Source organism: Loxodonta africana, chromosome 4 (assembly GCF_030014295.1).
Source record: "Loxodonta africana isolate mLoxAfr1 chromosome 4, mLoxAfr1.hap2, whole genome shotgun sequence".
Taxonomy (NCBI): Eukaryota; Metazoa; Chordata; class Mammalia; order Proboscidea; family Elephantidae; genus Loxodonta; species Loxodonta africana.
The window spans coordinates 174,288,325-174,311,826 of record NC_087345.1 but is presented as its reverse complement, the minus strand read 5'-3'; the positions used below and the strand labels follow the sequence as shown (position 1 = coordinate 174,311,826).

The 23,502-nt window shown below is 36.1% G+C and overlaps 1 protein-coding gene across 4 annotated transcripts in view; it reads left to right on the top strand.

The window, feature by feature from the left end:
* ARHGAP12 (Rho GTPase activating protein 12) overlaps positions 1–21,606 on the top strand; it is a 116,673-nt gene extending 95,067 nt beyond the window's left edge. For all 4 annotated transcript variants that reach the window (XM_064285053.1, XM_064285051.1, XM_064285054.1 and 1 more), the window contains 9 exons: positions 4,195–4,296; positions 7,273–7,371; positions 11,539–11,641; positions 13,026–13,142; positions 15,052–15,150; positions 16,414–16,491; positions 16,586–16,720; positions 16,970–17,072; positions 18,230–21,606. In XM_064285053.1, coding sequence (XP_064141123.1) covers positions 4,195–4,296; positions 7,273–7,371; positions 11,539–11,641; positions 13,026–13,142; positions 15,052–15,150; positions 16,414–16,491; positions 16,586–16,720; positions 16,970–17,072; positions 18,230–18,404 — 1,011 coding nt within the window. In that variant the 3' untranslated portion in view covers positions 18,405–21,606. The remainder of the gene's footprint in view (positions 1–4,194; positions 4,297–7,272; positions 7,372–11,538; positions 11,642–13,025; positions 13,143–15,051; positions 15,151–16,413; positions 16,492–16,585; positions 16,721–16,969; positions 17,073–18,229) is intronic.
* Positions 21,607–23,502: the final 1,896 nt, after the last annotated feature.

Here is a 23,502-nt window from a genome sequence, read left to right as displayed (position 1 = left end):
CCCCATTCCCATATTAAGGGAATGAAAACTAGCTTAAATGGCCTAAGTAAAAGCAAGTAAGATTATCTAATTAAAAGGTGTGAATATGTACAATGTATTTTGGTACGTGTTATATTCATAAATACCAAAATCTGGTGTCAGATGCAAGGTATGCTCCATTATATCCATAATTAGAGTTGTTCAAAAAGGAATTGAAAGAATTCTAGCTTTGTTTCTCTGTTCTGTCACCAGCTAGATCTGTTGTAAATAAAATGTATTCTGTTTACCTAGTGGAATTGCATCTTACCTGAAGATAAAGTTCTCAGGCTAGCAATGCAAGCCCCAAAGACAGAAATCACCTAGAGTAAAAATCACCCTTGACTGCCTCTTAGAACATGCTGTGTTAGAAGCCATTCTCCAGCAGAGCGGACGTTTTTCTCTGGTGTTGGAAGAGATTGTTTTTCCTTTAGTTGAGATTGGGTGGTTTATGTCAAGGGGTCATATTACAGGAGAAGTATGTTTCTTTAAACATCAGAGTCATGTTTAGTTCATGAAAATACGCTCAGATCACTTGGAAGAAACAACAGGCTGAAGTCAGATATTCACGTTAAGGCTTATACTTGTGGATGGAATGCTGAACAAAATCACTCACATTACTTGAAAAAATTTTTTTAAATCAGTCATGCTTTGTATTTATTTTTTGCTGAGCAGGTATGTTTGAAATGCAGTAAGTGAAATGCACGTGTGCTGCATGCAACTCAATAAGACACACTTTGCCGTTGAGTCGATTCTGACTCACAGTGACCCTGTAGGACAGAGTAGAACTGCCCTGTAGGATTTCCAGGGAGTGGCTGGTGGATTCCAACTGCTGACCTTTTGATGAGCAGCTCAGCTCTTAACCGCTGTGCCATCAGGGCTCCACATAGATGCTGTACCCTCCAAAAATCTACTGAGCCTTTCCGTCTCCTTTAGAGTAGATACCTTCCAGATGCTATCCACTCAGTTGTTATATCAGTAATAGGAACTTATACCTGCTTTCTTCAGTTGCATTCATCTCGTTTGTTAAACAGACATAAGCCTGCTATGTTCTGGGCATTTTGAGGGTTTATAGTTTATATAAGGTATATATTATAGGGTATATAGTTTGTACAGGGTTTATATAAGGTAGATAACATGGTCCCTATCTTCAAAGTTTGCATAACCAAAAAAACCAAACCCATTGCTGTTTAGTCAATTTCTGACTCACAGCAACCCTATAGGACAGAGGAGAACTGCCCCATAGAGTTTCCAAGGAGTACCTGGTGGATTCAAACTGCTGACCTTTTGGTTAACAGCTGTAGCACTTAACCACTGTCCCATCAAGGTTTCCTCAAAGTTTACATGGTAGTGGGGAAATCAACAAGTGAACAGCTGTACTGTGACATGATATACACTATGCTCTCTCTCAGATAGCATTCATCATATTCCTTGAGTATTTTAAAAATCTCCCCACAAATATCTGCTATTATTCAAAAATTTTACATATTTTCTAATCTCTAAATACAGTCCCTTTTGGGGGCCAGATAATCCTTTGGTATGAGGGACTGTCCTGTGTATTGTAGGATGTCTAGCAGATACCAGTAGCACCCCTGCCCCTCCAATGTGACAATTAAAAATGTTTCTATGCACTGCCAAATGTCCCCCAGGAGACAAAATTGCGTTTGGTTCAGAACCACTTCTCTTCCTGTCCTAAAGGAAGGGAAGGCAGGCCAGGTGGTAGGACCTCCCAAGGTCCTACCAAGGTCCTCCCAAGAGAAGGAAATGAGACCAGAGGACATTGCCCGACAGGTCACGGAGAGGGAGACGGGTTTCCGAGCAAGTTGGTGGAAGGCCAGATGGGACTCCTTTCTGTAGTCTTCTGTCATGAGTACAGGCTAACATAAGTCTGTTCAATGTAAACTATATAACACATTCATCTTAAAAGTAAAATACATGAATTTATACAACAACAAAGACAAAATATTTTAAGATTAAACTCTACGACTTGGCAAAAATATTTGGACGTTTAGCTTTGCCTGTGTTGTGTGTCGGCTTGTAGAATTGTTTTTGTCCTATGTGGTTCCATTGTGTTTTTCTCTTGTGTGTCATTTTGCCATTGTGCACTGTTATGACATCATCATTTTCTTCCCTTTCTCCATCAAGTCATTCTGCCAACGGGGCTCAGTCTCTGAGCTCTTGCTTTCGCTGCTTTCTTCTTGGAAAAATTCTATCAGTCGCCGGCCTGCTGTCGCATGTGTAAAATCTGAACCTGTTTCAGCTGTCACTGTATGTGTTCTCATTGCATGCGCCTTGCCACAGTAATTCTGTTTTCTTTGCCATGACTACATTGAGGGGTAATTTCAGTAGAGAAAAGTGGGAGTAGATTTTTAAAAAGAGTAAATACTAAATAAGAAATTTTGCTAACAGACTGAATGCATTTTTCTAACGTTCTGTGTCATATCATTGTGTTTATATTTGGTTGCTCTAATCTTATCTGTGTTACTTAGAGTTAACCATTTACAGATCATGTAATGAAAACAAATCTTTTGTCATTTTGTTAAATATGTACGTTCAAGTTCTATAACTTTTGAGATATCATTCCTGCTCAGAAAGTTATCAGTACTCATTATAGCCTTATGGTTAATAAAATAGTAATTAATCATGTATGTCTTTTGAATGACTACAGGTACTTAAAGGTAAAGACTTTGCAGAATGCAGTTAAATTTTTTATAAGGTTTTTATTATGAGCCCACTAATAAATTCCATATGATATCCTAAATTTTGTTTTGACTCTACTAATAAATTCCATATGATCCCTAAATTTTGTAATAATTCTTTAAGTCCACACTGCTAACTGAAAAGATGAAGTAAAAGGGCACAGGGATAACAAGTGAAGCCGAACCACCTACTAAGTATGAAGAGCAGAGTTCTTGGCATTACAGAGAGTGAATAAGCTATCACAAGTTGGTGGGTAAGACCCAGTTCTAGTGGTAAACATAATTTGACATGAAATAAACACTTTTATGCAATAAATATTTTAGCAAGTGAAGTTTCCTATAATGACTCTTAATGACCTTAAGATTATAATTCAACAGCCCTTCGAGGTTTAAAACTTCTAAACCTTTCAATAACATAGGAATACTATGTGCTATTCTTAGTTAACAGACTTAAACAGAAAGGTAAGTTAATGATGGTAAGATGCAGAGTAACTGGAGATTTAACATAAATTTTCTGCTATTTGCTAAATTTTTTCTTATCTGGTTAAAATATAATAGCTAGTTAAGTGTTTCTCCATCTCAGACCACCCATGACTACTGTCTTCCCATCCTTCTCACAGTTCCTCATTGCTGAGGCTTTATAGCATCAGGCTTTCATTATAATCTCCAGCAAAGGCTGACTAAAAGAACTTGGGCTTACAGTTTTCTGTTTTCACAAGTTATTGTTAATTGCTGACAATAAAAATATCATATTTTTACACAGTTTTTTACTGGGTTACACGTTTTCACCAACCATGCCATCCCCTTGGCATTATTTTCCTAGGCGCGCGTTACACATTATATGTGTGGGCATGATATTTACGTGGGCACGTTATCTGTGAAAAAATACAGTAGTCTGTAAGGAAATAACTTGAAAGCACAGAATCGTGTTTAGAAATTTTTATTAGGTAGCAAAGTGACTTGGTATTTGCCAGATACTTTTACATACATATATATAAAAGTACATTGCCTTGCCTTTTTGAACATGACATTTCACACAGGCATGTGTAGTCTAGGATAAATTCCAAGAAATAGAATTGCTAAGTCAAAGGATATATGTGTTTGTAAATTTGCAAATATAGTATTGCCAATTACTTCATAACCTCACCAACATAGTTTTTTCATCACACTTTTGTTTTTGTTTGTTTTTTGCCATTCTTATGGGTGAAAAATTATTTCATTGTGGGTTTTGTTTGTTTTATATTGCTGTGGTAGAAGTTCAGCCATTTTATTTCCTTTTCCATAACCTGTATATTCATATTCTTTAGCATTTTTCAACTATAAAGTAGGGGCTGTTATTTTATAGTATAGAAAGGAAAGAATTTGAACTAATTTTCTCCTTGATTTATTGTTAATAATATGAAATTGGTGTTAATTCTTTTTGAATGCACACATTTACATGAATATCACATAAGAGTTTTTCCTTTTTTCTAAAATGAAGTTTGGGAGTAATCAGTCCAAACCAGAGTTCACAGTGGACCTCAGGGGGGCAACGATTGAGATGGCTTCAAAGGATAAATCCAGCAAAAAGAATGTTTTTGAGGTAATAATTTTTTTTTTTTCTAAGTATAACTCACATTTCTTAACTGTAATAATTGGATATTCTATGTTTTTGAGTTATTTTGGAAATAGTCTTTCTTTGTGACTAGTTAAGGCAAAGTTTATATTATGATTTAAGAAAAAAAAAGTGGTGTAAAAATCTGGGATTCATTTGCGTAGATTACTCAGACTGTATATTATAAGCCTTTGCCCCACAAATTGTGCCTTTCCCCAGCTATAGCAAGAAGGGTGTGGTTCCTCTTCTCTACCAAGTGTAATATTAAAAAATACATCAGTCCCCTCCCCCCAAAACTACATTAAAACTTTTCGTTTTGTCATTTAAAGCCCTCCATAGTAATCTATGATCCTGTGTCAGTTAACTATTGCCACATAACAGATGCCCCTAAAACTTAGCAGCTTAACACAACTGTAACTATGTTTGCAGTGTTTTGTCTGTACCGAGCTGGCTGTGGCTTCTGCTGCTTTCGCCAGAGATCGAGAAGATTCTGTGTTTCAGGGGCTTGGCTAGGCTGCATGGTCCAAGACAGCCTCATTCACATGTCTAGTGTTGGTGCCAGCTGGTGGCGAGACCTCTTTTCTCCACAAGATCTCACATTCAAGGAGGCTACCCAGGCTTCTTCACATGGCCATGTCAGGGTTTCAGGAGGGTGGGAGTGGAAGCTGCAAGCCCTGTTCAGGCCTAGATTTGCAAGTCCCACTTCACTTTCCTTGTATTCTGCAAGTCAGAGATCCAGACTAGAGCCCTCTGCTGACAGAGGAACAGCAGAATCATATTGCAGAGGGGCGTGCATACAGAGATGGGGAACCATCCCTGCAGTCTTTGCAAACAATCTTCCCGATCCCAACCTACCTTTCTGGCTTCCTGTCTCAGTCCTTACCTATCTTGTTGTCTAGGCAGATTGAATTAATGGCTATTTTCCAAACAGAGCCCAGGTTTTCCTGCTTGTATTGTTTTTACGCCTGTTTTATTATTCTGCTTTGAGCCAGTCTCTGCTTGTCGAATGTTACGTGTCTTCCAAGACCCATGTCAAATATCACCTCATCAATGATGCTTTTTCTTGGTTTATTTTTTTTAAATAATACTTATTTTAGCCTATTTGGGGTTATCATCATTTGTAAGTTATTTCCACCACTAAAAAGCTTCTAACAGTATCTTACGTGCAGTGAAAATTCAGTATTGGTTTACTGGTTTGATCCACTAAATAGAAAGAAATGCGTGAATGGTATTAGCCTTGCAATTCAGTGACAGTGGTGTTGAGAATATGCACACCAAAACATACACCAATTGAACCATTTCTACATGTACCATTTAGTAACATTACATTCTTGAAGTTGTGCAGCCATGCTCACTCTCCTTTTCTGAGTTGTTCCTTCCCTCTAAACATAGATTCACTGCTCCCTAAGTTTCCTACCTAATCTTTCGAGTTGTTGTTGTCAATTTGATCCCATATAGACAGTTCTTAAAAGAGCATAATGCTCAAGCAGACATTTTTTACTAGCTAAGCTAAACTGTTGTTTGGTTTTAAGAAGACTTCAGGGAATATTTTTGGATTAAGGTTTAAAGATTATTTCAGGGTAATAGTTTCAAGGATTCATCCTGCCCCCTTGGCTCCAGGAAGTCTGGAGGCCATAAGAATTTGAAATTCCATTCTGCATTTTCCCCCTTTTGATCAGGAGTCTTCTGTAGACTCTTTTCATCAAAATAATTCAGTATTGGTAGCTGGGCACCACCCATTTCTTCTGGTCTCATGGCAAAAGAGATAGCTAGTTGTTTCATGGAGGCAGTTAGCTACACATTCTGTATCCTTCTTATGTGCCTGACGCTGCTTCTTATTCTGTTGCTCCAGGCAAATAGAGACCAAACGTTGTGCCTTGGATGGCCACTTGAAAGCTTTTAAGACCTCAGGCACTTGCCTTGCAATTTAAATAGGTATTTGCAGGATGAAAAGGTTTCTGTGGCCAAGTAAATTTGGGAAATAGTGTATATTTTATTCCTGTCTTAAATAATCACAATTCTCTCTAGAATATCAAAGCTCTGCAAAGTTCTGAAGGGGAGAAACAAACACATGGTGGTAGTCTAGTATAACTTTCTTCAATGTAGTTTTTCCCAACTTAATGTCACGTAACTGTTCTTGTTTTTATTTTTTGAGAAATGCCTTTTCAAACATTTAGAGAACTGTGTTTGAGGAGTATATATGTCTCTCAGAATGTCATTTGGGAAACATTGCTGTATGCTCCTCTAGGAAAAAAAAAATCAAATAGTTATAAACTAGAAAATGGGAGGAATGCTTTCTACAACTGCCTCAAAATTCTTCTTCAGTCAAGTCTAAGAAACTTTGAACCACAGAGATTATATATACATAAATGATTATTGTTTTCATGTAGAACAATACATAGTATTTTTACTTCATGATTTGATACTTAATAATATTGTCACCCAAAAGGTGTGTGATATTTATTGCCTTTCTTTGTAGTAAGTCATTATACTAAGAAATAGTGAAGGCATAACCCTTAATGTATTCATTTTCTATAGTTTTTAACCAGAGAGAAAAAATTGTCAAGTCTGTGTAAAAATATCATACATTTTATTTCTTTACAAATGAATTGTTTCAGTTCTAATTTAAAATGCATGGTTTTGCTGCATGAACTTGTTTTTAAATGATTATAGATTTCAACAAGTTTATGGCATTCGTGTGATGGAGTTTGGAATGCTAAATTACTAGATTTTCGTTGAGCATTTATTGTGAGACACAACTTCATGGTTTATAAAATAACTGAGCTTGTATTATGCTGCAATAAAAGGTATTATTCCATAGTTGTGTACTGCCTTACCTTTCATTCTATTAATATATGGCATCTAATTTTCTACTGTAGTTCTGTAAACTTTGAGTTAAATGTATTCATTTATTTTGTTGAAAGCACCAACTGTACTCTTTTTTTCCTCTCCTTTTCTCTAAAGCTGAAAACCCGTCAAGGAACAGAACTGCTGATTCAGTCTGATAATGACACTGTTATTAATGATTGGTTTAAAGTTCTCAGTAGTACTATCAGTAATCAGGTATGTGTTTGATTTAGGTACAATTTTTACTTCAGAGCAGTGTTTCAAACTTTTGGCTCTCTAATTGCTTATTACATGTTATTAGATTGCGGTTTATATGCAAAACGGTACTTCTGTATGTATTTTGACAGAGGCGGTAAAGACAGTGGTCACTTTACCAAGTCCCGGGGGCTGGTGAATAACATTGTCATTTGTATAACGTGTGCTACCAATGGATTTGAAATAATATTCACATTCTTCAAAAAGAAATAGTTCAATAAAAGAAGACAGTGAAACTGCCTAACATAATCTTTATTCAGTAACTGAATGAGTTGAGAATAATAGTATTGGTAGAAACACATTCTACGCAAAGTTGTGAAGTGAATGAAGCTAAGTCTCTTCGTTAGTACTTCTTCCTTTCAGTGGCTCCCCTCTGGCTTTTCTTCCCCCTTCCTGAAGTGTCTAGTTCCCTTGTGTTCCGATAACTTCTTATTTATATAACAACATTCAGGAAGAACCTCAAAATCTAATTCTGAAGCTCTGTCAGTAAGAACAATACTAAGCAACTAGGGGCCGTACTTTTTTAGACTCTGTGTTCTCACCTCTCCTCTTGTGGGGACATGAATGACTCCTAGAGATCATGACAGTGGCAGAAATGAAAAATGATATTTATGGGAGTGTGTTATGGTTTTATAGGCACCTTGGTGGTACAATGGTTAAGTGCTCGGCTGTTATTTTGAAGGTTGCCGGTTCGAGCTCATCAGCCACTCCGCAGGAGAAAGATGTGGTAGTCTGCTTCTGTACGGATTTACAGCCTTGGAAACGCTGTGGGGCAGTTCTATAGGGTCACTATGAGTTGGAAATGACTCGATGGCAGTGGGTTTGGTTTTGGTTATGGTTTTAAACTAAAGGGAGACAGAAAAGTATTGGGAATCATTGGCTTTGATAGAGATCGAGATGTCTTTCTGAGACTTGAAAGATGATGCCACATCATTAAAAACCTTTGTGATCTTACCAAAGTGTGCTACCTCTGTGAGCCTCCGTTTTCCCACTTATAAACTAGAGAGACTGGACTTGATTTTATCCAAGTTTCTTTTTAAAGATTTTATGACTTGCTCAGTTCAAAAACCCAGATTTGGAATCTGAGTATTCTTTGATTCTTTCTCCTATAACTTTTACATCTTCTTTAAATTAGTCACCAAGCTATATGTAAATTATTCCTGTTAAGTATATAATATTGTATGATATTTCTGAATCCTGTCCCTTCCTTTCCATTTATTCCAGAAACCATGGACAGTAAATATCTTTATATCAAGAGTAACTTCTTAAACACTTTTCCTTATTTAATCTCAACCCCCACCCATCCATTTCTAATGCCATTGCTGTATGAAGTCTCTTAATATCAATTTTATATTCCTGTCCTGCTCAGGAATCTTCTGTGACTCCTATTAAAATTAAAACAACCTGAGCCTGGTCTACCTTTTCTAGTATTCTACCCAGTATGGACTTTCAGCTCTAGTCACAGTAATCTGGTCACTGTCCCTTGAAATCAAGCATGCATCATGCCTTCATTTAACAAATGTGTGAGCGCTTTATGCACTGGGGATATAGCAATACACGACCAGACGCTACTTCTGCCTGTATGGCGCTTACAGATAAAGACAGAAGGTAACTAAACACAGATACAGTTATGTAATGAAATGTGACGAGCGTTAGGATGGAGGAAGATGCACAACATACTGTAAAAACACTCGGTAAGTCAGGGCTTTACCCAGTGGAGGGGTCAGGGAAGACCTTGCAGGGAAAGTGCTTTGCTTTTTTTTATTGAGGACTAAAGCCTGGTGGCGTAGTGGTTGAGAGCTATGACTGCTAACCAAAAGGTCAGCAGTTCAAATCTACCAGATGCTCCTTGGAAACCCTGTAGGGCAGTTCTTCTCTGTCCTGTAGGGTCGCTATGAGTCAGAGTCAACGGCAACGGGGTTTTTTTTTTTTTCCCAAAGCATCGAAATTATTAAGCCACGTGAAGAGAAAGGAAAGTATTACAGACTATGAAATTTTAAAATACATACTGTTCACATAGTATCAAATAGGGCTTCAAACTAGTTCTGCTGGGTTCAGTCATGGCCGATGAAGCAAAACCTGAATGGACCCGAATTTTTCACATGTGGGTGGACCAGAATGATATTCAGAATAGGGAAGAATTTACAAGTCAGATCCCTGCTAGAAACTTCATCTCCCTCTTAGAAAACAAGGGCAGCGTATGCATTATATAGCAACCAAATCTCTTGACTTGCAGAGTCAGGAAGAGTGGTGCCCCACTCAGAGATGGCAGCCAACCACACTGCTTTGAATGTGTGTTGCTCTCCACAGTCCTGACAATAATCCAGTCTCCTGTATCAGGCTCCGGAAAGGGCTCACTACCCCTCTTCCAAGTCTTACATTCCAGGGCTTTGACCTGTAATTTTTCCCATTCTGGTTATCAGTCTGTTTCACCCAAATTTTAAAAACTTTGGTCTGTTTTTATTTCACCTCATCAGCCATGACTGAACCAAATTCGAAGCCCTGGTATCAAAGGATATAACTACTGAGGAATAAATGTAGCAAGAGATGTGCAAGACTTCTTCAGGGAAGATTACAAAGCTTTATTGAAAGACATTGAAGAAAACCTAATTAAGCGAGAAATAGATCGTGAATTAAAAGATTCAGTAACGTAGATACCATTTTCCTCCTATGAGTTTATAGATTTGAAGTTTTTGAATCTCATTCAGAATCCCAGTAAACTTTCTTGTAGAACTTGACAGCTTATTCTAAAACTTATATAGAAATGTAAAGGGCTAAGAATATCCAAGACAGTCTTGAAACAGGAAGTGGAAAGACTTGCTCAATCGTTATGTCAAGACTTTATAAAGCTATAGTAATTAAGACATTGCAAGGATAGAGCATAGACCTATAGAACAGGATAAAGAATCTAGAAACAGACTTATGTACATATAGGCACTTTATGCCAGATCTGCTGAACAGTGAGGAGAAATAGGCTTTTCAGCGAATGGTGCTGGGGCAGCTGGATATCCAAGAAGAAACTGGAGCCCTTCCTTACGCTATACACAAATATAAATTCCTAGTGGAGTAAATACTTCAACATGAAAGGCAAAACAATAAAGTTTTTAGTTTTGAGAACCCAGTACAGTTTTTAATCTGTAAAAGTGTGACTTGGTTAGGCTATAGAGCAGCTCTAGAATTACTTTCAGTTACCAACATCTGTGAAAACCCACTGCCGTCAAGTCAATTCCAACTCATAGCGACCCTATAGGATGGAGTAGAACTGCTCCATAGAGTTTCCAAGGAGCAACTGGTGGATTCAAACTGCCGGCCTTTTGGTTAGCAGCCGTAGCACTTAACCACTACACCAGCAGGGTTTCCAAAACCCTTGCCTTCGAGTGTGACTCGTAATGACCCTATAGAGTTGAGTAGAACTGCCCTATAGGGCTTGCAAACTGTGGGTTGAAGGGGTGGATTTGAACCACCGACCTTTTCAGTTAGCAGCCACGCTTTTAACCACTGTACTACCAGGGCTCCGGTAACATCTGTGAGTCTGTGAGTAATGCTTAACTATTAGCACAAAATGTAACTTAAAAGGATTGTTGGTGTGCAAAATTAATGCACCATGGGGTAGGTGAGCTAGTTAACTTTATCTTACGCTGTTGTCACAGAAGGTGTCTTTATTATGTTCTGTCACCATAGATTGCTGCCTGACCTTTTAGCTATTATTACTGTCACACATGTGCAGTTGATCAAAATGAGGCAAGGTAACCTCATTATCATCGTAACCCCATTACAGTGGGAATTATCAGCCATATTTATTGAAATTCAGAAATCGTGTACCATCTAAGAAAATATTTTAAAAGATTTATCAAGTATGTAAATCATGCATGAACAAACAAAAATAAAATCCGTTGTCATCAAGTTGATGCCAATTCATAGCAACCCTGTAGAAGAGAGTAGAACTGCCCCATAGGATTTCCAAGGAGCGGCTGGTGGATTCAAACTGCCGATCTTTAGTTAGCAGCCAGATACTTAACCACTACGTTAAGTCATTGGGAAGAACTAATTACTGATCGTTCGAATTGTTTTATTACAACTAAGGTAATACTAGAAGTAATATGGATTTGTGAAATATCTAACCTGTAGGCAGTAGAAAATGATGAAGGACTTGAAGAGGAGATCCCAGATTCACCAGGAATAGAAAAGCATGATAAAGAAAAGGACCATAAGGATCCTAAAAAACTTCGTTGTAAGTTGTTCTTTCCTGTTTTGCTAATGATTTGAGTGAGCTTGTTCTCTTAGATTTCAAAGATTTTAAGCATATGAAAGCTGAGTATAGTCTCCAATGTTATTTAAAAAGTTATGATTAACTATGTAGTTACAATGTCAGTGTATCAATACTCTGTCTTCTTATTAACTCATACTGTTATTTTTCATCCTCACAGTATACATCCCAACAGTGTTATGTAAATTTTAAGATACTGTGATACTTCAGGAGAAAAATATATTCTAATGCTCTTCCATTGAGGCCTGCAGGGAGCTGAATTTTCCTGACTTAAAAATATATAGTTAATATTTAACTAAGAAGTCAGAAGTCACGAGTCGTATACCATAGCTCCCTACTGGACATGAGGCAGCCATCTGTGTAATGGGATACGTCTGTGCGTGTGCACACGTACTTCAGGAACGTACACCCATAAAAGACCGTAGCGAGAGCCAGCAACTTTAAGAATAGCATTTTCTGATGCATTGCCTGTTTCAAGAAAAATCATAAACTGTGACTCTTCATTTTGATCAATCTGTTTCAACAAATGCACATTTAACTCTGGTAATTTTTTGGTCTTCAGATTAATTGAATGACTAGAAAATCAGGTCTGCTTTTGTTCTCCCACATGCTGCTAAAGGTTAGGGCTATTACTGACATGGTCGTCAGGTAACAATGTAAGCACATGAACATTTGATTGTTTTTATTCTTGATTAATATATTGTTCGTGCTCTCAACTTTCCCCAAATGTAGTTATTTTTAAGAAATTTATTTTTTGAATTTTTGTTATTATAACCAAAAAAATAAATTCAGTACTAAAGCCAGTGTATCTTTGTGATTCAGATTCTGTTAATTAAGGAAGCAACTTTATATTTTCCAGATGGTCTCATTCTTAGCTCACAGTAAAAGTAATGATGAGACTTAAGGTACAGATAATTTTGATTATGTATACTTAGCCAGCCTCCTAGTTCAATTAAGGATAGGAATTTTTTTGTTTTGTCTTTTAGATTTTTTTTTCAGTCATTTTACCTTCCAAAACTGATCATCAAAGAAGATAAGCAACATAATTCTTGAAGTAATGAATATAAATTAGCATAACTTAGGGATGCTTGGTACATATATCAAAAGATTGTTTTGAGTCAGTTTTTAGTGGTGAAAATAAGGTGTTTTTTATAACTTCGAAATTGGGTCTGTATTAGTTTGTTTCTTTACATGTTACTCTCAAACCACATTAAAGTTTGAAAAATTAAAATGATACTGTGATTGTTACATATGAGATTAATGTGTTTTGAGTGTGAAGTGGAAAAACTTTGTTATCAAAAAAGTTTCTATTTTACGAAGTAATTAATATCTCTCTGTCTGTCTTAAGCTATGAAAGTGTCTACCATAGATTCTTCGGAACAGAAAAAAACCAAGAAGAACTTAAAAAAGTTTCTTACACGACGCCCCACTTTGCAAGCTGTTCGTGAAAAAGGTTATATTAAAGGTAGGTAGGAAAAGTGATGTTTATAGTGATGAACTTTGGCCAAAATCAGAAATAGGACATTTCAGATTAAACACTAAAGAATTTCCAGTCAATAAAAGTGTTCTTATTCTTTATTCATCAAGTTTTTAGTTACAGTGATTAAAATTTGATTTGAATAATTCAAATGGATTTTTTTATGCGCATGAAATGTTTATTTTAACTGAAGCACTGAATAGACGTAAATACCAAGCTAAGTTCTTAGAAAACCTGTGTCAGAGAAGCTGCTCTGATGTGTTGGGTAGCAGATGTTTAGAAGTTGTGACAGTGAAGAGTTTTAGTTTTGAGATGCAAAGGTTGGAAGAAATTAGAAATTTTTAATAAACTATCACTAAGAAGGAGTTTCTGGTTGGTGCAGTTAACACACTCTCTGCTAACCAAGTCCACGCAGAGGTGCATGCCATCCAGGGATACCTCAGAAGAAAGGCCCGAGGATCTACTTCTGAAAAACCAACCACTGAAAACCCTCTGGAGCACAGTTCTACTCTGACACACATGGGGTTGCCATGAGCAAAAATCGGCCCCACGGCAGCTAATAGCTGGTATCTGCTAAGAGAGTAGAAAGAAGAAAACAAGGAACAGACCTATTTTATTCTTGACTGTTTGCTTTCAGTTGTCACTTAAGGTAATTTTAAAATAAGTATATGGTATTTTTTTCTAGTTAATTTGTATATTTTTTATTTCCTTTATAAGTACCAAAATGTACTAATGGGATTTTTTCTTAATAAGAAAGAATTCTTTAAAATTTCATAGACCTTTAGTTGTTATAGGCCTAAGTTTAAATTCCTCAAAGTTTTCTAACACATGGCTCAAAACAGTGACATATATTCGTAAATGGAGACATATGTTAAGGTGATATATAATGTTTATGTTATAGCTATCTCTGATTATGAAGTTTCTAACAAAGATGTACGTCTTTGGAACATCTGTTTTTAAATCATCTAAATTAAAATACCCAAATGAGTGTCATTAAAAAAGTATTTAAAAGATGTCTAGGAAGATTTGCCTAATTGGATGATTCAAATTAGCATCCTTAAGAGTTATGGATAAACAGGTACTCCCAAATAAAGCATGTGAATTCAGCATATTTAGCTTAGAACCTTTAAAAAAAATAAAAAAGCCTGACAAATGAACAGGAGCTACTGCCGATTTGTTTGCTAGGCCTTTTCATTGAGAAATCTAAAAGCCGTCACTGGATGGCTTATACATCACTTCAAATATTTTGTTTTCCAGAATAGTTAGCACTGACGTGGAATTTCAAAACTGTTGTGTTGAAAGATTAATAGAACCACCTTTGGAATATATTTTGTGAAGTCAAATGTTGACACATAATGGTCACACAGATGCTTGATTTAATAGTTTTAAAAGTACTTAAGTATTTATTAAGTGCTAGTGCAGTGAACACCCACTGTTGTTCAAGAATTACGAGGTCCTGGTCCACATGAGACATATGCTCAAGTGGGAGACAGACAATAAGCTAGTAGACAAGATAATTTAAGATAGTGATGATTACTGTGAAGAAACTAAGATGCTAATAAAAGAGTGTGACTAGAATTGGGTTATCTTAGGCAGACTTGTCGGAAGGTTTTTCTAAGAAGGTGACGTTCGCCTGAGACTAGGAGTGATGAGGAGGAATCGAATTTGGGGGGAGAGTGCTGTCTGCAGAAGGAATAGAAAATACAAATGCTCCCAGGTAGGAACTAGTCAGGGTGCTCACGGAGCTTAGCAGAGAAGAAGAATTGCCTGATGTGAAATTGAAGAGGTGGGCAGAGTGCAGATCACATAAGGCCTGGTAAGGGATTGCACTGGCTTAATCATTTTGTGAAGTAAATTTTGGCAAGGTGGTTTGTTTTTAAAATGAAATCTCTTTCAGATCAGGTATTTGGGTCCAATCTTGCTAATCTCTGTCAGAGAGAGAATGGCACAGTACCAAAGTTTGTGAAGTTATGCATCGAACATGTTGAAGAACACGGTAAGAAAATGATGCTTGTTTGTTTTTTGAATGAAGCAAACCAACCCATTGTTCTGCTAGGATTTTGATGATTTAGAGTGATGCAGTCACAAGTTCCCTGTAGCACAAGGTAAGATGTTAAAAAAGCATCTTGTTTGCAGAAAACTTACATGTTTGCACCTGTTTCAAATTAAGGCCTCTGCAGGCAACTACTGAGTGCTCAGTACTGTAAATGGTTGATTAAGTGTATCGTATTCTTTGAAGCCATTTGGAGTTGGCAATGGTTTAAGACAAAGAAGATGGTGATTTTGAAACTGAATTTAGTAAGAAATGATTCGGCATTGTAGAAGATATGAGGAGATTGTGTTTACTACAGAAAAGTTTCTTTTGTTCATAACAAAAATGAGGTGACATTTTAAAACTGTTCAATCAACTGTCAAGTGTCTAAGTAGACAGATCCTTTTTAGATCATTTCCTGTAAAATAAAATTGAACCTAATTTCTATTTTGGTTAATTTTAGCAGTTAGAATATTTATACTAGTTTTATATAAATTAGCAGTATATTGACTGTATCTTATCTGTATATCATCAAAAATGTCTGTACAGTTAAAATAGTTGCATAATTTAACTTGTAATTCCTGCCAGTCACAGATCTCTTCTCAGTGACTCTTCTTGTCAATATGACAGTAGGAACATCACGCTGCTTGCCTTTATTTGAAGTTAGATGAAGAGTACCTTAAAATGCTTGAGTTTTTAAGGCTGACTTGTGTATCAAATGGTTTTCTGTTTCACATTTGAAAGACAATAATAAACTCTACATCAAACCACCAGTTGTTTCTGTAGAACCACTAGTTTAGTTACCAACTTGAATTTATTATAAGCACTTAATATGATACACTTTTTTACGTTATAAAATGGTATGCGAAACAGTGGGCTGATTTTATCAATGGCTTTCTTTACTTTTTGAACTATTCCAAAGTGTTTGCAGAAGTTTATCTTAAGTTGTTAGTATTTCAGGTTTAATGAGATGATTGTCTTGAACAGATTTGCAGTCAACAACATCATAAACAAAGTAGAATTATTGCTATTTATTAAACAGAATTCAGAGTGACTCTCCATCTCCCTCCCCATGGCAAAAGATCTATAAAAACCCATTTAGAGAGATAAGAGTATTTGCCCATTTGATTTTAGGTTAATGCTCATGAGTAAGAATTCTGAAACATGCAAGCATCTTTAGAGAGACAAACAAGTACTTTAAACATAAAAAGTATCTTTGTCTTCTAGGTTTGGATGTTGATGGGATATACAGAGTAAGTGGCAACCTTGCAGTGATACAGAAGCTGAGATTTGCAGTCAATCATGGTAAGGTTATACTTCCTGTTATATCCTGAATAATCACTCGCAATTTTTCAAATTGGTTTAATTTAAAAAATTTCCTGTTTCTGCTGTTTTTCAGATGAGAAATTGGACTTGAATGATAGTAAATGGGAAGATATTCATGTCATCACTGGAGCACTCAAAATGTTTTTTCGAGAATTGCCAGAACCTCTTTTTACATTTAACCATTTTAATGATTTTGTTAATGCAATTAGTAAGTATGTTAACTCACTCAGTTTTCCCTAGGCATTGAAAATCCTCTGCACAGATTAAGCCAACACACTTTGTTTGATCTTTCTTAATTTTAAACAAACTTTTTTCAAAGGGTGGTTTCATTTCAGAAATTTAAAATGTGACCACCAGATGTCACTATGTATTACCAAATATCATGTTCCAAACTATGTCATTGCTTTCAGTTTCATAAGAAAGTACTGCAAAATCTTTAGTTATTATCTCTTTTCAGAACAAGAACCAAGACAACGAGTTGCTGCTGTTAAGGACTTGATCAAACAATTGCCAAAGCCAAATCAAGATACAATGCAGATTCTTTTTAGACATCTCAAAAGGTAAGAAGAACTGCACAGATATGAAATATAGGGGCACATAGGATCAGGGTTGATCAGACCCAACTTCAGAGCTCAGCTATGCTCCTTAACTGTCTTCATGACTTGAAAAATATACTCAATGACTTTTAGCCTCTGTTCCTCCTGGATAAAATGGCTTGGTATGAAGAATACATTAAATTAGGTAGTATACGTGAAGCATTTATATAATGCCCAGCACATAGTGGGTATTCAGAAATTGTTGTTAGAAGTTCATTAATACAAAGATGAGTTTAGCTACTAAATCAGGTCTACTAGTTATCCTAAAATGGAGGTTATTAAATGAGGTATACATGTTGGAATTGACTTGGCGGCACACAACAAAAACAACAACATACTAACTTACCCTAAAATGGATGACAGGAAATCTATCGGTGAACCACCAGTGACTCATTAAAGAGCACTAGACTACTAAAATTATCCCAGTAAGAGAGATTTTTGACAAAATAAAATGAATAAAATTGAAAATTTCATCTCTGTGCCCTAATGAGATTTTTTTCCCGTTAATTAAATGGAGTAGTCATTGATACAGGAATCATAACTCGTGTTTATGTCTATGTACTATTTAAAAACTAAGCTCAAATACCACACATTTAAAGTTTGTTAGAGAGTAAGAGGACATTGGTGGTTCCGTGGTAGAATTCTCACCTTCCATGGAGGAGACCCGGGTTTGATTTCCAGCCAGTGCACCTCAAGTGCAGCCATCACCCATCTGTCAGTGGAAGCTTGCATGTTGCCGTGATGCTGAACAGATTTCAGTGGAGCTTTCAGACTAAGACAGACTATAAGAAAAGGCTAGCGTCTCCTTCTGAAAAAAAACCAGCCAATGGAAAGCCTGGTTGATCACACCAGTTCAGTCCCAATGTGTATGGGTCATCAGGAGTCAGGGGTTGGCTGGACGCAGCTAACAACAACGTGTAGTTGTGCCTTTAAGCTGTGTTTATCCGTAAGAAAGCTTCACGTGGCATTTGTACTGAATCCTACTTGTGTCACCTAAGAAAAATGAGCATTATTTCTCTTTTCAAAATGCAAACTCTTCAATTTGTAATACAATTTGAAGAATTTCTGCCTCTATATTTGCTCTTTTAACAGCTTTTTTTTTTTTTTTTTCCTTCCCTTAGAGTTATAGAAAATGGAGAAAAAAATCGAATGACCTATCAGAGTATAGCAATTGTTTTTGGTCCTACTCTATTAAGGCCAGAGAAAGAGACTGGTAATATAGCAGTTCACACTGTGTACCAAAACCAAATTGTAGAATTAATTCTTCTGGAATTAAGCTCCATCTTCGGACGCTGATTCTTACTGAAGACAGAACCTGTGGAATAGAAGCTGGATCCCATCAGATTTCAAACCTTTATACACGATGTATTTTCTTTTTGGACCAAGCAGTGACTCTTTGATTTTGCACTTTTTTGAGGGGTTAGAAGGGAGGGGAGAGTGTCAAAATGTGTTAGGCCCTCATATTTGCTGCTTTGTTGCAAGTTGATATAATATGTATGTAATTTTGAATTACTTTTATCCTGAATGTTTGAATTTTAGTAAAAATCAAAACTTGCAGTTCTAACCAGGCATATATACACTGGATAATTTGGTAAGAAAACTTTTTTTTTTTTTCCTCAAACTGGATAATACAGAATTATTTTTTATGACTTGTAGGTTCATCACATTTAGGTTCACCACTTGATAGGAATAGTATCCGTTATTCTGAAAACACTCTTGGGCATTTTCAACAAAATGAATTGTATCTGTTCTGAAACCTGTGTATTTCTTCTTCAGGGTTTCTGCATGCAGTGGCAGTCTGAGTGCTAAAATTGACCATAACCCAGATAGAATCCCTTGATGAAGGCTTGCTGCCTTTCACTTGTTGCACAGCATCCTTACTGGATATCTTTGCTTATTTGGGCAGCACACTAATAAATACTACATTGAACACTGTGACATACTGGAGATTTTATTTAGCATAAGTCAATTCAGGGTGTTTTTAGGCTGTGTGTGCTACACTGAATTGTAGCTAACAGTTGTCATTATATCTAGTGCCATACTGAGCTCTTGGTATGACCCTGTGGAAATGGACTTTATTTGTTGTAAATATAAGCTAAAGATTTCATGCCCTTTAGCTTATGTATATAATTGTGTTGTATAGTCTCAGTACATTCTAACCCTACATTTCTAATCATGGTATAGGTATTGGTGTAGGTGACCTTTTCTGTGAATATTAGGTTTCCTCCAGAAATAGGCCGTTATTTGCGGAAGTAACTGTGTGCACTTTTAGATTTTAATTACATTTGTAGGCAAATCACTGTAATGTGAATGGTACTGGAAAAATACTGAGTAGATTTGCTAAATGGTAAATGCACTACAAGAGGAACCTGTTAGATTATTTAACATGTACAGAATACATTAGAAAAATTTATTACAGAATTCTAACTCTACAGTATGAATAGTTGAAAGCCCATATATAAATTAGGTGGAAGTTGGATAGAAAACGACATCACTAAATTTGAGAATTTCTTTTTACATTACTAATGTAGATTGATTTGTATAATAAAACAGGGTTTGGAAGGTTTTGTTACAGGGAGCATGGTTGGTTGAAGATTTTTTTAAATGTATTTTTCTAGATTAACTGCTGTATATGAAATGTCTAATCTGAATAAAGAAAACTATAAGAGGCTTAGAGGTTTTTCCATCGGAAATGTGCATTTTTTTGTTTTTTGTTTGTTTTTGCATTTACTGGCATACTCTTATACCTCATTTTAAAAAATCAACTGAATCCAATATTTCCTGTGGCAAATATATTTTCCTTATTTCACACCTTTTCAACTCCCTGCTATGCCATCACTCCTTTCCGCCCCCACACACATTTTTGTTTCTTCATCAATATTTGGAAGTGACTGATATGTAACCAAGACTCTGTTAGGATTGCATTTATAATTGATAATTAGGACTGCCTTCCTTGGGAAAAAATATTTTTTATGTGGTCTGTTTAAAAACCTCTCACCTGAGTTTTGTGGTAAAAATACTGTGTTTATTATTGTGATCTTGTTAAATTGATAACAAACCAAGTACTTGATAGCTGTAGGAAAGCAGATTGTTTTGAGCAGGGAGAAAAAGTCTCCAATCAAAATATTTATTTTTGCCTAAAGATGCTCTACAACGTGCTTTAGAACTGGAGTACATAGTGACTGCATATAGACTCAAGTCAGTGATGTTCTTCCTCTCGGCAGTCATGGAAATATCAAGGATTAAAACTGTCCTGTGTTTCTTGTTTCAAAGTACGTGTGTGTATGTGGTCTTCAATGTTTTATTAGCCTCCAGCTAATCAGTTCATTGTAATACTGTATGTACAATGTGATCAGTGTCTCGTTTTCCTCATTTGTGAATTAAAAATTGTCACTTGTTTTTATAACAAAACCAGTAATATTTTCTGTCTCAAAGCTTGATTTTTAGTAGAAAATATATTAAAGGCTAAAAGAAATTGTCAGTGTAATTTCATTTACTGGGTAGGCCTTCCTTGAGAACACGATAAAGAAAAGAGGTAGTGAAAATTTGGGAAGTGGGGGGAAAAAGTATATTGAAATACGTTACCACGTTCTGATTAGGAAAAAAAAATTATTTAAATTTTAAAGCAATAAGAAATTTTACCTTTTACCATGGAGAAAGTTAATTATGAAATAGCTCTGAAAGAATCCTCTTATCTTGTAGATACAGGTAAATTTATAAATAATTTATTTTTGTTATGTGAAAAGCACACAGAATAATTCAGGTAAACTTTGGGTTTGGACAGATAAGGTGCGTGTGTATACATACATCCACAGATACGCATACATGCATGCATGTGTGTGCATGCCATGGCTTATGTAAAAAAAAAAAAACTCATCAATGATAAAAACCCAGTGCCATCGAGTCGATTCCGACTTACCTATCATTGATGAAAATGTTCATCAATGATAGTAATGGCAAATACTTGGAGACCTTTATACTATTTTAGTATCATCCCAGGCTTCTTTGCAAGCCTGAAAATATTGTGTATAATAATAGCAGCAAGAGGGAAAGAGCTACATAATTGTGCCAAGAGGTATTTTTTCCAGCTCACAGGAGAGGCTTCTAATTAGATACTTAAACATGTTTCCCATGACACTAATTCCTCAAACATCGTTAGACATTTTTTTTGTTTAAATACACAGAGGAGTCCACATGTCGCTTCAGTAACGAAGGAAATGGAGGCAGATGTGTGGCATGTACTCTCTGGTCTAATAAAATCAAATGTTAAATACTGCATCTGCACAGAGAGTTGGAAAAGGGTAGAAAATAAGACTTTATGGAGTTTATTGTTCTTTCTAAACTCCAGACATCAGCTCTAATGATTGCGTTTTATGGAAAGCCCTTCTTTAGCACAATATTAGAGAAGGTGTTTAATAGGGACTTCAGTCTCTTTGTTGCATTCTTGGAGATGGGGCATAGTTTTTTGTTTTCAAAAAAAAAAAAAAACCCAGAATTCCAGTATAACTAATACACTTCTGTTAAATGCTACTTGAGAGACCAGTAAGAAAAAAAGAGAGGGGGGAGCAAAACAAAACCAACAGTCTTACAAGAATGGTGTGTTATAATCTATTGGAAATTCACAAGCTGTAAACTCAGGCCAAGCAGAGTCAGTATTCTAGAGAAGGGAGAGGTACAGAATGCCTAATGAGATGTTCTGTAACTCCTAAAGACAAGCGAGTTCTCCTGAAGAATCTCAATTAGCCTTCTCAGCTGAAGTTTTGTGGACCAGCAGTGGCTCTAAGTATATTCAGCTGGATTGAGCTTTTACAAATTAGCCTTCTGTGAATTTGGCACTTAAATGAACTCTTTCATTTCCTTCATTGCTTCCCTTCTCCCACAGGGGGGAAAAAAAGAAAAACACTTTCATGGTGCTCTCATAGACAGAGTACTTGTAGAACAAGGCAACTGCTTAACAAACCACTACAATATGAATTCAGAAAAATCTGTTTTTTTTTACTTTTTTCATTGACCCTGCCCTCTCTATTTTACTTCCTCTCAACATCATCAGAAAAGCAGTTTTTGGTAAAGATTTTTAATGATTGATGCTGGTAGCCAAATATATCAGGTAGTTCTGATAGTTGAAACTCGCACTGCCTGTAGCATTGAAATTTGTAATCCGTAATTACAAATGTACTGTGAAATCCATAGTGACATCAGAATGACTAATGCTGCTTTTAAGGCTATCGTCAACAGGGCGTTTGCAGAGGCAGAAATAAAAACCACTGTAAAAGGTCACGGTAGAGTGACCAGTGAAAATTCACTATAGCATTCAAGGCCTCCTTTCTTCTGGATATTTTGAGAGACTGGGCAATCTTTGATGCTTAAGTAAAATTGAGCCTCATAGACTGATAAACATAGGAAAGAACCAATAAGGGACCATTATCTTCAGTCTTACTATTTTATGAGTGAAGAAATTGAGGTCCGGAACGATTGTGAATGCCTAAAGCCATAGTGATGCTTAGTGGTACAGGATGATAAGAGAAGGCAAAGGCTGAAGAGAAGAACTGTCGTGATTAGTTACGTTCTTTCTATTTAAAGTTCATGATCAATTTAAGTAAAGCATATTCTGGTGTGTTCAGTAGTATCATTTTGGGAAAAAATTATATATATTGTGGTCACCTGTGTTCAAGCCAAGTTAATTGTTTAAAATTTAATTTTTTGAGAATATACACAGTAAAACATAACACTAATTGAACTGTTTCTACGTTTACAACTCAGTGACACTGGTCACAAGTTGTGCAGTCATTCTCACCCTCCTTTGTTGAGTTGTTCCTCCCCCACTAACATAAACTCACCCCTAAGGTTCTTATCTAATCTTTTCAAAGTGCTGTTGTCACTTTGATCCCATACAGGTAGTTCTTAAAACAGCATAATGCTCAAGGGAGACATTTTTTTACGAGTTAAGCTAAGCTGTTGTTTGGTTTTAAGAAGACTTTAGGGGATATTTTTGATTTAAAGTTTAAGATTAACTCAAGGCAATAGTTTCAGGGGTTCATCCAGCCCTATTGGCTCCAGAAAGTTGAAGTCCATGAGAATTTGGAGTTCCGCATTTTCTCCCTTTTGGTCAGAATTCTTCTATAAAATCTTTGATCAAAATGTTCAGTAATGATAGCTAGGTACCATCCAGTTCTGGTCTCATGGCAGAGGAGACAACTAGTAGTTTATGGAGGCAATTAGCCACGTATTCCATATCCTTACATTCCTGGCTCTGCTTCCTTTGTTGCTCCAGGGAAATAGCAATTGTGCCATGGATGACTGCTTGTAATCATGGTGATTTTTATATGGCATATTGAAATCTATTTTCCTTTTATGTATTATATACATCTGTTGTGAAATAGAGGTACCGGACAGT